General features: G+C 36.9%; 1 protein-coding gene across 5 annotated transcripts in view; it reads left to right on the top strand.

The window, feature by feature from the left end:
* Positions 1-16,308, top strand: part of IFTAP (intraflagellar transport associated protein) — a 58,425-nt gene extending 42,117 nt beyond the window's left edge. For all 5 annotated transcript variants that reach the window (XM_019738612.2, XM_074336226.1, XM_019738610.2 and 2 more), the window contains 2 exons: positions 9,786-9,925; positions 16,066-16,308. In XM_019738612.2, coding sequence (XP_019594171.1) covers positions 9,786-9,925; positions 16,066-16,230 — 305 coding nt within the window. In that variant the 3' untranslated portion in view covers positions 16,231-16,308. The remainder of the gene's footprint in view (positions 1-9,785; positions 9,926-16,065) is intronic.
* The last annotated feature ends 341 nt before the right edge of the window (positions 16,309-16,649 follow it).

Consider the following 16,649-nt stretch of genomic DNA (forward strand, 5'->3'; position numbering starts at 1 on the left):
GGCAGTTATCAACAAGACAAGTAATAACAAGTCTTGGAGAGGATGTGGAGACAAAGGAACCCTCATACATTGCTGGTGAGAATTTAAATTGGTACAGCCACTATGGAAAACAGTATGGGGATTCCTCAAAAAATTAAGAATAGAATTACCATATGACCCAGCAATCCCTCTTCTGGGTATCTACCCCCCAAAAAATCTGAAAACATTTATTGGTAAAGACATATGTACCCTTATGTTCTTTGCAGCATTATTCATGATGGCCAAGATGTGGAAGCAACCCAAGTGTCCTTTGATGGATGACTGGGTAAAGAAGATGTGGTACATATATACAATGGAATATTACTCGGCTATAAGAAAAGATGAAACACTGCCATTTGCAACTATATGGATAGATCTTGAGAGTGTCTTGCTGAGCAAAATATGTCAAATGGAAAAGGACAAGAATCATATGATTTCACTGATATATGGGATATAAAACAGAAAGCAACAAATGAACAAACAAAACAAAACAAACAAAAAACTCACTGAGACAGACAACAGTTTAGTGGTTACCACAGGGGAAGTGGGTAGAGTTTGAAGAGGGTAAAGGGGGTCAAGTATATGGTGAAGAGCACACAGTGCAGCATACAATGCATATGATGTATTATAATAGTGTACACTTGAAAATTATGTAATTTTATTAACCAACGTCACTCTAATTAATTTAATTTAAAAATTATTTTCTTATCTGCAACTTTAAGCAGTTTTATGAAGCCTATGAATGACTTGGGACTCTTATTCAACAAATATTTAACAACTGTGATATAATGCGGAATAAAACAGATTTGGTTCCTGTTCTCATGGAATTCATATTATATTGGAAGAATCAAACATTAACCAGATAATCATAAATATATAATTACAAATTATTCTAGCTCTTAGGAGAAAATACATATGTAACGGGAACGTAAATTTGTCTGTGGGATCAGTTAAAGCTCTCTGAGAGGTTGAAATCTAAAGGATGTGTAACCTTTAACTAGATGAGGGGGATAGAGTGATGCTGGGAGTGGGTGGGTAAGAGAGTAGAGCAACAGCATAAGGAACAGCATGTATAAAGGTCCTTAGCTAGGAGATGGCGTATTTCACCCAACTTATAGTTTAAGCATTTCATTTATTTTACTTAGAATTGTTAAAAATCATTCTTTCGTTGCCTAGAAGATCACTAAAAACACAGGGAATAATTCTTGCTTCATATTGTTCCTGTATTCCAGTTCCTCCAATTTTTATATGTGCATATTTAACCATTTATTAAGCTCCAGCTCGAAAGCCATGTCAACCGGAAGGGCAAATGTGATTTCCAGGCTTCACGATTGCATAAGGAAACTTCCATTCTATTCCTGAGAAGAGGAGAAGATAATTCTGTCCTTTCACAATTCCTCTGCCAATTTCTCCTTAAGGGAAAAATAAAGGCTTTATCTAATTGGAGAGATTGGGAAAAGAAAGTACATATGGTTCAGCCCTTTCATTTCTTCTTTTGGGTTCATGCTGTTTGGAAGGTATATGTCCTTCTTTGTTTGTGGCACATTTCTGATAATAAACATATTTTAGATGGGGCCTACGCCTGTCTTATTTCCTAGTTTTCAACCTTCAAGACACATTGGAATCACTTGAGGAACTTAAAACATGTAACGATACCTGGAGATTCTGTCTCAGTTGTCTGGCATGTGTGTTGGGCATTGGCAATTTTTAAAGCTCCCTGGGTGATTTTAATGTGCAATTGAAGCTGAGAACCATCTCTAGACAAGTCTGGAGGTACTTGTCCAGAGGCATTCTCCAAGTCCCTATTCTAAGGGCTGTATGGATGCGAAATAGTTCTCATACCTGACTGGATATGTGTTAGCTATGCAGGATTTCTCTCAGGTGGGATAGCCCAAGGTCTAGATTTGGGAGGAAAGCTGGACAAATCAAAAGCCCGATTGTGACTGTAGGACAAGCTCCATTTTTAAGTTCAGCTCCATTAGCTACAAAGTTCATATTTTTGTCTCCATCTTTCTGACTCCTGTGTTTATTTCTCTTTTATTTCTGTGCCTGGAGGTGGAGGGATATGATTTATTATCGTTGTCAAATGCCACCCTCACCCATGAAGTAAATCTTCCCTGATATTCCCCACCTTCTCCTTGGATGGCAGTTATCTTTCTTCTTTTACACTTCCACTTTATTTTTTTCGGAATTTTTTTCCTCAAAGTAGGTTTTGGTTAATGTGTCTCCTGAAAACGGTATATTGTTTGTACATATGCATCTGTGCACACACACATACACATATATATTCTAAAACTTTGTCTTTTAATTGAAGTATTTAGTCCATTTACATTTAATGAAGTTTCTGATTTATTTGGCTTTAAACCTATTACCTTACTATTTTGTTTTCTACTTGTCCTGCCAGTGATATGTTCTTTTTTTCTTGCCTATTCTATTCTTTTCTGGTCTTAATTACTGAAAACTGTTGAAAAACCAGATGTCAATCTGATTGTTGTTCCTTTGGAGACAATATGTTTTTTTCTCCTCATTTGGCTGCTTTTGTGATTTTCTTTTAGTCTTTTTTTTCAGTAATTTCACTATGCCTTGGTATTGTTTTATTTGTATTTATGTTGTTTGGGGTTTGTAGAGATTCTTGTGTTAGGAAATTCTTGCTGTTATCTCTTCACATATTATCTGTGCCTTAACCTTTTTACATATACCATATGTCTCTTATGCTCTTTCCTGCATTTTCCATCCTGTTCTAATTTCCATTCTTGCTTCAGTTGGAGTATTATCTACTATCTATATTTTATTTCACTTATCCTTTCTTGAATTATGTCTAGTCTGCTGATAAAGTCCTCAATATTTTAGTTATTGTAGTTTTAAAAAGAGATCTAGGATATCTATTTTTATAGAGTTTAGTTCTGAAATTCTCCATTCTGTATTGTATTTTTTGAAATACATTAATCAGCTATTTTAAAGTTCTTGTCTCATAATTCTAATGCCTGAGATGTCCTGTGGGTCCATTTTATATTATTAATATCTCCTTTTGATCTGATATCTTTGTATACCCGGTAGTTTTTGTTTGAATGCTGAACACTGTATATAAAAAATTGTGTTAGGCTCCAGATGATATTATCTTCTTTTACAGAACCACTTCTTCAACATTTTACTAGCAATTAGAGTAGGAATAGATCTCTTTAATCCAATCTGGGATTGAGTTGATTTGGGACTAGCTTTTAGGCGTTGTGAGGGCTCCTCTACTTCTAGTTCTTGTTTACCTCTACGGGATAGCCCTTCAAGGTAAATCACAGCCCCTCCTTCTTGGAGGCCCTGAACTCTAATTTTTATCTTCACTGTACTGTGAATATGTTGGTTGCTCTGCTAAGCTTCTTGGCTTTTTCTCCTTCTCCTCCCACTCTACCTCCTCCTCCTTCTTGTCCTTAATTTTTTTATTTTTTATTTTTTTGTAGTGTCTCGGCTTCTCAGCCTCTGTTTGCAAATCAGTAAATGCCATGATTTATGATTTGGAAAGCAGCTTAGTCTCATACTCACATCTCAGTATTTTCCTTCTCTGAGATCTTGGCCTCTCAAATCCTGGGCTGCACTGGTAGCTCTCCAATGTCTTTAAATAGTTGAATGTTGTAATTTATTCAACTTTTCTAGTATTGTTGGTGAGAGGGTTGGGCTGATATTAGCCAGACTGGCAGACTCCTGGGGATGTGGTCTGGGAAATCCTTGGGAAACCCTAAGGTCTAGAGGTCAAATGTGTTGATGTTTGTACTAAAGTTACAAAAGCAATGATGGATAAAGATGCTGGTAACTTAGCGTGAATCAAGATAATGACACCAAACTATGCTAGTCGTCATTATAATCTTCAGTGTCATGAATTTGTAGTTCAAATGGTGGTTTCCATGGAAAAATGTCTGATGAAGTGGCAAAAATGATTAATTTTATTAAATCTTGATCCTTGAGTTCAATGTTTTGTGTGCTGAAATAGTAAGTATGTATTAAGTACGTCTCTACATACTGAAATACAACTGTTATCTCATGGAAAAACACTTCTGTGATTGAGTGGTATGCTGAACTAGTTTTTCCTTTATTTCTTTCATGGATCAACATTTCTACTTGAAAGAATGACAAACTATGGCTCTCAGAAATGAATGCAGGGAGCCTATCTCTTCACGACAAACAAGTGATAGTATTCATCGTTACTGATAAAATTGGCAGTGGATTAAATGAAAAACAGAATTTTAGAGCTTGTATCTAGTATCTGGCTAGGCCTTCCAATACTATTTTGAATAACAGTGGTGAGAGGGGGTATCCTTGTCTTTTTCCTGATCTTGGAGGAGAAGCTTTTGTTTTTGCCAAACCTGAGGGTTTTCCACAAATGGGCTTTATTATGTTGAAGTACAGTGGTACCTCGGTTTTCGAACATAATCCGTTCTGGAAGACCGTTCGAGTTCTGAAATGTTCGAAAACCAAGGTGCAGTTTCCCCATAGAAAGTAATGCAAAATGGATTAATCCATTCCAGACCTTTAAAATCAACCCCTAAAACTGCAAATTTAGCATGAATTTTACTATCTTATGATACCATAGATCCATAAAATTTACGGCGTTTGTAAACCGAAATGTTCGTCAATGGAGACATTAAAAAACCAAGGTACTACTGTACTTTCCTTCTGTACCCATTTTATTAAGTCTTTTAATCATAAATAGTTGTTGTATCTTGTCAAATGCTTTTTCTACATCTATTGATATGATCATATGATTTTTATCCTTTAGTTTGTTTATGTGATATATTACATTGATCCATTTGTGTATATTGAACCATCCTCGTGCCCCTGGAATGAACCTTACTTGATCATGATGTATAATCTTTTTAATGTATTGTTGTATTTGATTTGCTAGTATTCTGTTTAGGATTTTTACATCTGTAATCATCAGAGATGTTGGTCTGTAGTTTTCTTTTTTTGTGTTACCCTTACCAGGTTTTGGTATCAGGGTAATAATGTTGACCTCATAAAATGAGATAGAATGTATTTACTCCTCTTCAATTTTTTGGAAGAGTTTGAGAAGGACAGGTATTAAATCATCTATGAATAATTTGGTAGAATTCACTAGTGAAGCTTTTTGGTCCTGGACTTTTGCTATTTGGGAGGTTTTGGATGACTGTTTCAATTTTCTTTGTGTTGATCGGTCTATTTAGATTTTCAAGTTCTTTGTGATTCAGTCTGGGAAGGTTAAATATTTCTAAGAACTTGTCCATTTCCGCTAGGTTATTGAAGTTGGTGGCATATGATCTTTTCATAGGATTCTTGTATGGTCTTTTGTATTTCTGTGCTGTCATAACTTCTTTTTTATTTTTTATTTTGTTTATTTGTGTCTTTTGTCTTTTTTTCTTAGTGAGTTTAGGCAGGGGTTTGTCAATTTTATTAATCTTTTCAAAGAACCAACTCCTTGTTGCATTAATTTTTTTCTATTGTCTTTTTGTTTTCTATTTCATTGAATTCTGCTCCAATTTTTATTATTTCCTTCCTTCTGCTGATTTTGGGCGTCATTTGTTCTTCTTTTTGTAGTTCTTTAAGATGTAATGTTAGGTTGGCTATTTGGGATTTCTCTCATTTCTTGAGATAGGCCTGTAATGATATAAATTTCCCTCATGTTACCTCTTTTGCAGCATCCCAAAAGTTTTGATACAATGTATTTTCAGTCTCATTTGTTTCTATGTTTCTTTTGATCTGTCCTTTTATTTCTTCTTTGACCCAGTCATTTTTAGTAGCATGTTGTTTAATGTCCCTATATTTGTGGTTTTCCTTTCTTTTTGTAGTTGATCTTTAATTCCAAAGCATTTTGTTCAGAGAATATGCTTGGTATGATTTTGATCTTAAATTTGTTGAGGATTGTTTTGTGTGCCAACATGTCCTATCCTTGAGAATGTTCCATGTGAACTAGAGAAGAATGTATAATCTGGTGTTCCGGGATGAAAAGCTCTGTAAATGTTGATCTTGTCCATTTGGCCTAATGTGTCATGTAAGGCTGGTATTTCCTTACTGATTTTCTGTTTGGATGCTCTATCCATAGCTGTCAATGGAGTATTTAGGTCCCCTATTATAACTGTGTTTCTGTCAGTTTCTCCCTTCAGTTCTCTTAGTAGTTGCTTTATATATTTTGGCTCTCTCCGGGAGCATATACATTGATTGATAAGTGTTATGTCTTTTTGATGTATTGTCCCCTTTATCATTATGAAATGTCCATCTTTGTCTCTTTATTACTTTTTTTATTTTGGAGTTTATTTCATCAGATATAAGTATGGATATATCTGCTTTCCTCTGGATGCTATGTGCTTGGAGTATTGTTTTCCACCCTTTCACTTTGAGTCTATATTTGGCCTTGTAACTGACGTGTCGCCTCAAGGCAGTATATGATTGAGTTTTTTTTTGTTTTGTTTTTTTTTTAATCCTGTCTACTACTCTAGGCCTTTTTATTGGTGAGTTCAGACCATTTATATTTAGGGTGATTATTGATATATGAGGATTTCGTATAGCGATTTTATCTTTTGTTTTCTTGGAGCTTAGTGTCCCCATTATTTCTTTGTCCTTGTGTTTATGTCTGTTATTTTAGTTTGATGATAGTGTACGATTTCCCCCTCTGTTTCCTTTTTAAAAATGTTACGTATCTCAGTTCCGGGTTGTTTTGTGTGTGTGATTATTATTAATTCTATGTTAAAAAAAGTTTCACATGTACAGTAGTACTTCTTCTTCTACGTACATCTTATCTCCATTCCTCTTTGAAAATTCAGACGTTTGCCCCCTCTGCTTTTATGTTTTTGTTGCCAGAGATTACCCCTATTTATGCTGTGATTTTATTTCTGAGTTGCATTAGCAATTGTCTTCTTCTCTCTTTTTTAAAATGTTTTTACCTCCTTTAACCTTTATGTTATGTTTAAGTGTATAGTGCCCTATTCTGAATAGGGGTTGCAATTTCCTGCTTCTGTCTGTTTGTTAGTCATCTTACTCATTGTTTTGTATCCTTTTGTCTTTTGTTTCAGGTAGAATAACCTCCCTTTAATATTCCTATAATGCAGGCCTTGTCGAAAATTCCCTCAGCTTCTGTATGTCTGGAAAGATCCTTATTACTCCTCCATATTTAAAGGATTACTTTGCTGGATACATTATTCTTGACTGGTAATTTCTCTCTTTCAATAGTTTGAATATTTGGTTCCACTCCCTCCTGGCTTGTAGACTTTCTGCTGAAACATCTGATGATAATCAAATGGGCGTTCCTTTATAGGTTACCATCTTCTTTTCCCTGGCTGCCTTGAGAATTCTTTGTCATTAATTTTTGAAAGTTTTAATATGATGTGCTTTGGAGAAGGACTTTTTTGATGGAGATAATTAGGGGTCTGTTTGCTTCTTGGATTTGAGGATCCAGTTCTATCCCTTCTCGGCCTTTTGGCTAAGATCAAGTGAGGATCCAGTTCTTTCCAGAGGTTTGTTTGAATAGGCTCTATGTTCCCTTCTCCCTCTCTTCTCCTTCTGGTATACCCATTAATCTTATGTTGCTCTTTCTGATGGAGTCAGATAGTTCTTGTAGAGTTCTTTCATTTATTTTAACTCTCAAGTCTCTCTCTTCTTCCATCTGTGTCATTTCCAAATTTCTATTTTTGATATCACTAATTCTTTCTTCCATCTGGTCAACTCTATTTCCTAAGCTCACTATTTCATTCTTCATCTTTTTTTTATTGAGTTATTCAGCTCCAGAATTTCTATTTGGTTCTTTTTCAAAGTTTCAATCTCTATGATAAAGTATTCATTTTGTTCATTGATTTTATTTCTGAGTTCATTAAACTGCCTATCTGAGTTTTCTTGCATCTCCTTGAGTTTTTCCAGAACTGCAATCTTGAATTCTCTGTCATTTAAGTCACATATTTCCATGTCTTTAAGTTTATTTTCCGGTGATTATTTATTTTCTTTCTGAGCTGCCTTTTTACCTTGGTTGTTGATGGTATTTGATGGATTCTTTCTCAAAGCAGAATTGATTTCGATCTCATACTTGAACTGATGTTTGCACTGGCAGCAAATGGGTCTGGTACATATTGGTTTTTACATTTAGAGGCTTTAACCTTTCTCTTTTTGCCTTTGTTATGCCAGCCCCTAACCAGGCTTGTATGAATTCTAGGCAGTGATACCGGGGAGCTCAATGAGGGAATGTGGCTTTGAACTAATAAATAGATATATTAGAAAGCCAATCTTTCCACCAACTTTATTGAATTTAAAAATATTACTTCTGTCAGATAAAATGTGTAAGTGTACTTGACACTGAGTACTATGCTAATATACTATTGTAGTGACATTTCTCAACTCTGAGTTTGGATGTATACTGTGGTGTATTTAAATACCATACGTAATAAAAATGTTTATTTAAAAGAAGTTCATAATGTGATATCGTGGGCTTAAGAGTATGAACTCTGCAAACAGACTGCCCTGCTCTGCCGCTTTCTAGCTGTGGCACCATGGTTATTCTCAGTGCTTATAGCTCCTTGCCTATAAAATGGGAAATACTAGAGCTGTTGGGAGGTTCCGCTGAGTTAATGCATATAGAATGTCAGCTCATAAGAGGTGACTATTACTGTTTTTACTTCTGCTAGTTAATTAGGTCATATTTTAAAGTTTCAATAGTTAATCATAAAACTGCCTTCTTCACCATCCCCTACCCACATGCTGAGTTTCTAGGCTGACTATGTTCTCTGTTGCTGGAGTCTTAAGAATTTTGTAATTATGTTTTTTTTTGTGACGGTGATATATGCAGTGGTGAGAGACATATTTCAAGTAAGTTTTAGTTTTTGAACATTCGTACCTGCTCCATTATCTCCCTGTATATACTGCCATTGGCAACAGCTAAGGCATGTCTGTTGCTAATTAATCACTTCCACTGAGAAGTAGTGTCTTCATTAGGATCCTTACTGAGTAGCAGACAGCAGCATCCTGAGCCAGCTGCAAGTTATTGGCGAGTGCCAGCAGCCCTTCTGCTCCTATGAAAATTTCGACTGAGGCGGAAACCTGTTGTACTTCGATTTGTTTTTTTGTCCTTCTTAAAGAAAGCGGTGGAAGATCATCAGTTGTCTGTGATGCTTCCATGTTCTGTCACACATGCAAAACTAAGGGAACACATCTGCTTATAATGGATCGATCAGAAAATCAAAAGTGGTTATTGAATTCTTGTAATTGTGCTAAACAAGCCAGAAACACAATGTAGCTGTTTGCAAATGTTGAAAATTAGGACGTGCATTCTGAATATGACAGAGTAGTTCATTTTCCTGCTGAAAGCTAAAGTTCTTTCCCTGGGCATCATTGTTTTCTAGTATTTTTTTGTTTTGTGTTTTTGAAATACTGCCATATTATTAGAGGATGAAATCAGGACTCCATTTCCTTTCTCTTCACCCCTCAGGAAAATATGGGAAAATGAGGCAAAAAGAGGCTCTTCTTGCCTTATTTTCCTATAGAAAGTGGAAATTGGGTTTGGAGGTTACTCCCAAACAATATTTTTGTCAGACCTTTTGGATGGAATTTAATTTTGCAATAATAAGATAAAAATAAATGCACCAAGGACTTCTACTTTATTAGAAAGAGGAATCTCTTGCCCAAATAACGACAGACATTGTGAAATGGACCTACTTTATTTGAGCATATTTGCCTCATTCTTTTGACTATTATAGACTTTTTAGATGATTAAAGTCAATTGTGAACTTGGTGAAAGGATCAGTGAAATATTTTGTATCCAACAGATTTGCTGCTGCTACCAGGAGAAGTGGAGCAGGATGTAAGCACCAGTGTTTCTTCTTATATTCCTTCCATGGCCCAGCCTCTTACCTCTGGAGTAAAGCCAAGATCCACCGTGAAAGGAGCAGACAAACAAAGGGAAGAGGTACTCCACAGAGAATTCAGTCTCGAAATTGCCTTGATGTTGTAACGAGTCCTTTCCTGGAAATGCTACTATACCTGTGTGCTTTTGTAGTTTCCTCAGATTTGGGAAAATGTAGAATTCACATTGCTTAATGGGGTCCCTCTCACTGCCATCTATCTATAATGTATATGTTTCTTTTTAAATACAGACAGCAATTGTGTATTTATGTGGAAATTATTTTTGTTTCACGATGTATGCCATGCTACAGGACAGTGCTACCTAGAGACCACAGGATAGAAAGGACAGACGGTTTTCTTATCTCTTTTAGTCTGACCTGGCCTTTTTTCTTTTTAGTATTGTTTCCAAGGTCCTATAGACATCTTGTATTTGTTAAGGTAAAGCCAGGCTGCTACAGTGGAGAATCTGAACAGTGAGTCAGTGGCTAGAGGAGGTAGAAGTTTATTTCTCTCGTGTAACATTCTGTGGAGGGTCTTTAAAGTGGGCAGGGGGCTCTGTTCCCTGGGGTTGTTAGGGGCCCTGGGTCCTTCTCTGGGGAACTTCCCTATGCCGTAGGACATTCCTCTCACGTGCTTGTTCCAAGTCAGGTCACCATCCTACCTGGAGGGGCAGGGGATGAGAGCATGGGGGTGGCATGTTTCCCTAAGGCTTAGGACTCAGGGCTGTTTATTTCTGCTCACGTTCCATTGGCACCCACTTAGTCACATGTTCCTATCTAGCCACAAAGGGAGTCTGGGAAATGCCATCTAACCATTTGCTTCACTAGCGGGGTAGAACGGAATCTGCCACACGTTTACTCTCCCACATGCACAACCTGAAAGTCACCTTTTGCCATCATTTGCAACTCTTCTACATACACTTAACAAACTGGCACCAAGGGAGGCTGCTGGCGGTGCTGGGTGTGACCTTTATCACTCTTTTTACTCTAAGGTAGAAGGGGATCAGGTACAAGAGGTTGTTGAGGACTCTTTATTATTGCTTCCTAGTGAAACCCCTAGGCTGTTTCTTGGTTATTTGATTATTCAGGTACTAGTCTTGTCACTTGCAGATATTTTATTATGGAAGCAGTCCTTCAATCAGAAATAATCCACATATTTCAATTTTTAATTGCTCTTTATCATAGAACTTTATTCACTGTTAACACAAACATATGTGTAGGATGCTTGTAGGTTTATAGTAAATCCCTAAATTGGTTACCAGATAAACTGGTAGGGACAGCCACTTTTCAATGTGCTTTTTGGAATATGGATTGCTTTTGCTGAGTAGTAAGAAGCTAAAATTACAAGGTTATTTCTATCTTTTTTTGTTTTAAAGACTGGTGCATGTTCTTGACTTTAGTTGTGACCATACAAATTACTGGACCAACCAGTGATCATGGCACCTAGTGCCATTATAGACATTTTTATAAATGGTTTTAGTGGATGGTTTAAAACAAAAACCTGAGTGATTCCTGGAATCTATCAAGTAGCCAGTAAAATGTAATTTAAAACCTGTATATGATTGTATCTTCAAAAGGAACTTAAATTTCTTCCTAGAAAATGTGAACACTTCTTAATGTTGGAATCAAAATGATATAAACAATTTTTGTGTTGGCAAACTCATGAGACATAGATGAATAACTTCTGGTGGTTTTTTTGAATATACAGAGTAATATCTCGGCTGGGATTTTTATTTCTGACCACTATTTGTTAGAGAAACTTTTCAGAACTGTCTAGAATCATAATGTTACACCAACTCTGCCTTGGTTTAAAAGTATTAATCTTATTTTAAAGCGTCCGATACCGGTAAAAGGACATAATCATCAATTTCCAGCAAATATGTCCTGCCAAATATGTCCAGCAAATATGTCCTGTAGACTCAAATAAGAGCCTACCAAGGGGCTGTTTTGGGGTGGAGAAGTTGCTTTCTGTGACTTCAGTTTCAAAAGATGAAAATGTATCCTGCGTGTCCTGACTTCCTTGAATTGCCTAATAAGAATCCATAACTTCCTGATATGGGTTGGACCAATTAAAAAAAATTTTTTTTGTAATGTTATCACTGGTTTTATACATGTGCATTTCCGTCTTACAGTCAAACATTTTCCAAGAACCTTCTACTTTCTATTTGTGAATAAGTTCTTGCACCAGTTAATCTATTTTGATGAATTTTGAAAGTTTTGAACAGCTATACATAGCAAAATGAATTCACATTACAAAGACGAGAAATTGTGAGTTCCTCCCACAAACCATAGAAGTCAAAGAAGAAACCTTTGTGATATTTTAATGGGAGACCTCCCGTTTTTCCAATTCATAATGGGACTTCACTATTTCTCACCTATACAGACCGTTTATTTACCATATTACTTTGTAAGATAGCCTAAAGCTAAATGGTGCTTTTTTGAGTTGAGCATTAGTTCTGTTTTCTTTAATTTGCCTACGTGGTACTGTGAATAAAAATGATTCCTCCCGTAACCGTGTCTCCCTTAGGATAATCACATGAGCAATTTTAAGGAAACCAGCAGTTTTACACTAGTGTACAGATTCTATTCCCCGAGTGGCTGCAAAAAGATTTCAGTTAGATTTGAAATTAGACACCTGAAATCCACATATTTCTCTCAGCTCCTTAGGCAAAAATTAAGTTAATAACTTAATTCACAGTTGTTTTCTGTTTAATAGCGGGGGATTTGGTGTTCCCATTGAACAAATTCTTCTTTTTGAAATAAATCAGATTTGAGTTTGTAATCTAAAACCTTGGAGTCTTTTAGCTTAGGACCCTAAAATGAACCTGACTTGAAAGAAGAGAATTCCCAAAATGTACCACGGTGGCCGACAGCTGAAGTACATGAACAGAATTGGAATTTCATTGTATTTTAAAAGCTGTCGTTTTGAAGACCACAGTGATGTCTTTTGAATTGCAGTGTGCATCTAGTTTCATTTGAATTGCATATAGGTATGCCCCTTGTCTTAGAAGACTAAAACATTCATGTGTGTCTTTATAAGCTTACTTAATTAAAATGCAAAAATGTCAGAACTAGTGCCAAGTTCAGGGCTATGCATCTAGTAGACATGCAATAAATGTTGAATGAACAAATAAATACTCATCAACCAAAAAACCTCACTACCTACTGGGAGTGACTTTCTGGTAGAACAACATGGCCAGAGTTGTCCTCTCTATTCTTCTCTATTGCTTCATTCCCTTCAGCACGTAAACGTGTTCACGTCTCTCCCATCCTTAACAAAATGAAACAAAACAAAACACCATGTAACTTTCCCTTTACCTTGGACCCTTCTTTGGCTACTGTCTATTTTTCCCCCCTTTCTTTCCATCCAGACTTCATACACCATTAGACTCGATTCTACTAGTTGATTCTACTTCCGTCCCTCATTCCTCATTCAGTATACTACAAAATGTTCTCAGCTCCAATCACCTGTCTGGACATACTCAGAGTAAAAGTATCAATTACTTTGTAATTGCCGATCCCGGTGGACACTTTTCAGTCTTTATTTTAATGGCTCTCTCTACTGTGTTTTTCACAACTGAACTTTCCTGACACTTGAAGTTCACCAGTTCTCCTCAGCTTCTTTGTGTATTTCTGATTGTTCTTTCCATCCCTCCATTGGGGGTTTTCCCTCCATCCATCCCTTATGAGTTGGTGTTCTTCAACGGTTCCACGCTAAACCTCCAGCTCTTCCCTCTTACATACTTGGATCCATTTTCATCTATAGGTTATTACCTTTCATGCTCATGACTCTAAATCTGTATCTCTGGCATCCGATTTTTTTTCAGAGCTTCCGGTTTGTGTATTCAGTCGCTTGTTGACATCTCTGTGCATTCCATTAGGAATCTTCACATCTTCCCGTTCCATATCCAAATCAGTCATCCTGTGCTACCAATTTTACTTTCTAATATTTTCAAATCTCTGCTATCAATGCCCTGTTCTCATTTTCTCTGACCTGGATGGTTTCAGCAGGCTCCCGACTCATCTCCTGGCTCCAATTCTACCCTCTGTTTAATCTTCAAAGTGTCCTCTTTAGATGTAATCTCTCAGAGGGCAGGGAGGGCGCTTTCTGTTTTTTACACACCTATGTCTCTAGCACCTGTCTTATTGTAAGTGCTCAGTTAAAATCAGAATGAAAGAAGTCACCTGAAATGCATAGGTGACCAAGAATCCACCCTGCCTTCAAAAAAATCTGTCACTGACTTTTCATCATCTCCAGGATAAATGGCATATAAGACCTGTCATGATCTGGCACCCTCTTTATCTCCTGCCACTGTCTCCCTCACCCTTTGTGCTCTGACAACACTGAACTATTTGACAATCTACATGTGTGAAATTCTGCATCTTATTTCAACTTGGCCTGCTCATGAGAATGCCTCTTGTCTGTCAAACTCTTCTTCCTTCAACCTTGTTAAGCAATATTACTCTTTAAGATTCTGCTCAGCCATCTCCTCTTCCAGAAAGCAGAGTAACTTCGTCTACTGGGAGTGGCTAGGAAAAGTCTAGGCAGGTTTTAAGGGCATCGGAGGGGAGTTCCAAGGCCTAGTGCACCGGCACTTATGGGTTCGGGCAGCCGGGCACTGGTAGACACGTGGATACCTGGCCTTTAACCAGGCCATGAAAGGGCAGCAGGAATCCCCTCAGACTGATGCGCTGGTAGAGACGGGGCTTCTCCTCATCCTCTGCCAGGAACTGTTAGGATTGACTCAGGGTGGCATCGTGGCCAGGCCTGCAAGGCTCCGTGCTGAGCAGAATTGGAGGTGGCAAGGACACTTATCTTCTGGAAATGAGTGTACTGTGTTTGTTTCTTTATTTGAGCTGCTCTTAGCCATATTACCCCACTGTCACTTTGTGGCAATGATAAATGTAATCTCAGAAAGTGACCAAAATGGATCAGTTACTCTGCAGACTGATTTGCTTCCTACGTACAGCTGTTCTTTTATGGAGCCTTGAGTGTTTTTATTTTTAATTTTTAATTTAATTTTTTTTAATTTAGCTTATTTAAAAAAGGTCTTTTCTCCCAAAGAAAAGTTTCAGTGAAAACTTAAAGGTTGAATATTGCTTGTGTGCTAGTTTTACTAAGAAAGTATGACAGATGGCTGGGTGTTTGCTGTTAACACTGCATACCGAACTAGAAGACGCAACTTGCTGAACAGACAGGAGATACCTACTTTTCATGGTTGTGGGTTTTTCTTTTTTTTCCCACCTTTAATAACAGCACATAGTGTCTGAGCTATCTGCTCCATTTTCAAGCACATTGCAAAAGCCACTCAATGAGCTCATATTCCATGTAAGAATGTTTAAAGCTGATTATGGCTTCAGGGTATTGTTTTCATTCTTGCCTACACCATAGTTTTCAATTATTTCAGCATCACCATATATGTTATAGAGGTACTGGATGATTTCATTGTATCACACACCATTTGCTTATGGACGGGCTTTTAAAAGGGTGATACAATGAGATTTAAGACATTCTTCTTTTGTTTATTGGCGTATGTGCTTTTCCAACTACCTGCCTTTAAGGAGTCTTTAAAACTCACAGATTTTGAATAAATAGATACAAAATTATTATGTCTCTTTGAAGCTACTCTGACTTATAGATAAATTCTGTAATATCTTATAAATTCTGGGTAGGTAAAAGGTATCCTGGACTTTTTAATTTACTATAATACTATGTGTCTTAATTTCTACATTTGACCTAGGGATTAAGTATATTAAGTGTAGAGTGTTTTTATCTTTGAATATTATGTTTTATTGATACGTCTTTTTTAGTAAATAATGAAGTGTATTTAAGGTTGATCAAAATCTTAAGGTATGTTTTGTCACATTTTAATATAACTCTTACTTTTTCCATATACCTCTAGCCCTAACACTACAAGTGGTAAAATCATAATGAATATGTGTAAGAGAGACTTTCTGATTCTTGCTGTGGGCAGATTAGTTAATGATATTCGTTCCGATGTGGATGGTAGATATGGGGCTTATTAAAAGGCTTAAATTAGGTCAAACTGAATAATCGAATTTATTCCTTTACTTAAAAACAGCTTAATCAGCTGAGAATGCTGAAGTCTAAAAAAAGTTTGATTAAATATTAATAGGGAGTTTATATTTTCAACTTCATTTACAATGATTGTATATGATTTGCCTCCTTTGTTACCTTTTATAGATACTCGGAGATGAAGTGCAGCCCTTCTCACTTGATGAAGAATTTGATTATGACAGGGTGATACTGACTCCCAGGTTCACTCCTGCAGAGATAGATGCCATCACAGAGCTCTGCAAACAAAAGAGGGGGAACACCAATAGAGACTTGGAAGAACCCCTTGACTGATTCACCAAGACACTTTGTGTTGATTTTTATTCCATTCTTATTCAAGCAGCATTGGAATAAAAGATAAACCTACTACAATCCCCTTTGTGGAAACTTATGTGTGCATTTATTTATCAGTTATTTGTCTGTAGGGAGATGCTACTCGTGGGACCACAGAGATCTGCACCTTCACAGAGCTCCCCTCTGTCATGTTTTTGCTGCATCCTGTGGCTGGTAGGGGGCGATGGAGGTGGCAAGTGGTGACAGGAAGCTACACCTATGGAAGGTTCCGTTTTGACGAGAGCACTGCAGCTAGGTAACACGGGGTATTGTCACAAACATTGGAAACCTCATCACACCTCCTTGGGGGTGGAGGGCAATTGCATCGGCAAGACACGTTGTAGCACACAGAGAAGAATTGATTTTGTGGTAGGTCACTG

This window comes from Rhinolophus sinicus, linkage group LG06 (genome assembly GCF_036562045.2).
Source record: "Rhinolophus sinicus isolate RSC01 linkage group LG06, ASM3656204v1, whole genome shotgun sequence".
NCBI lineage: Eukaryota > Metazoa > Chordata > Mammalia > Chiroptera > Rhinolophidae > Rhinolophus > Rhinolophus sinicus.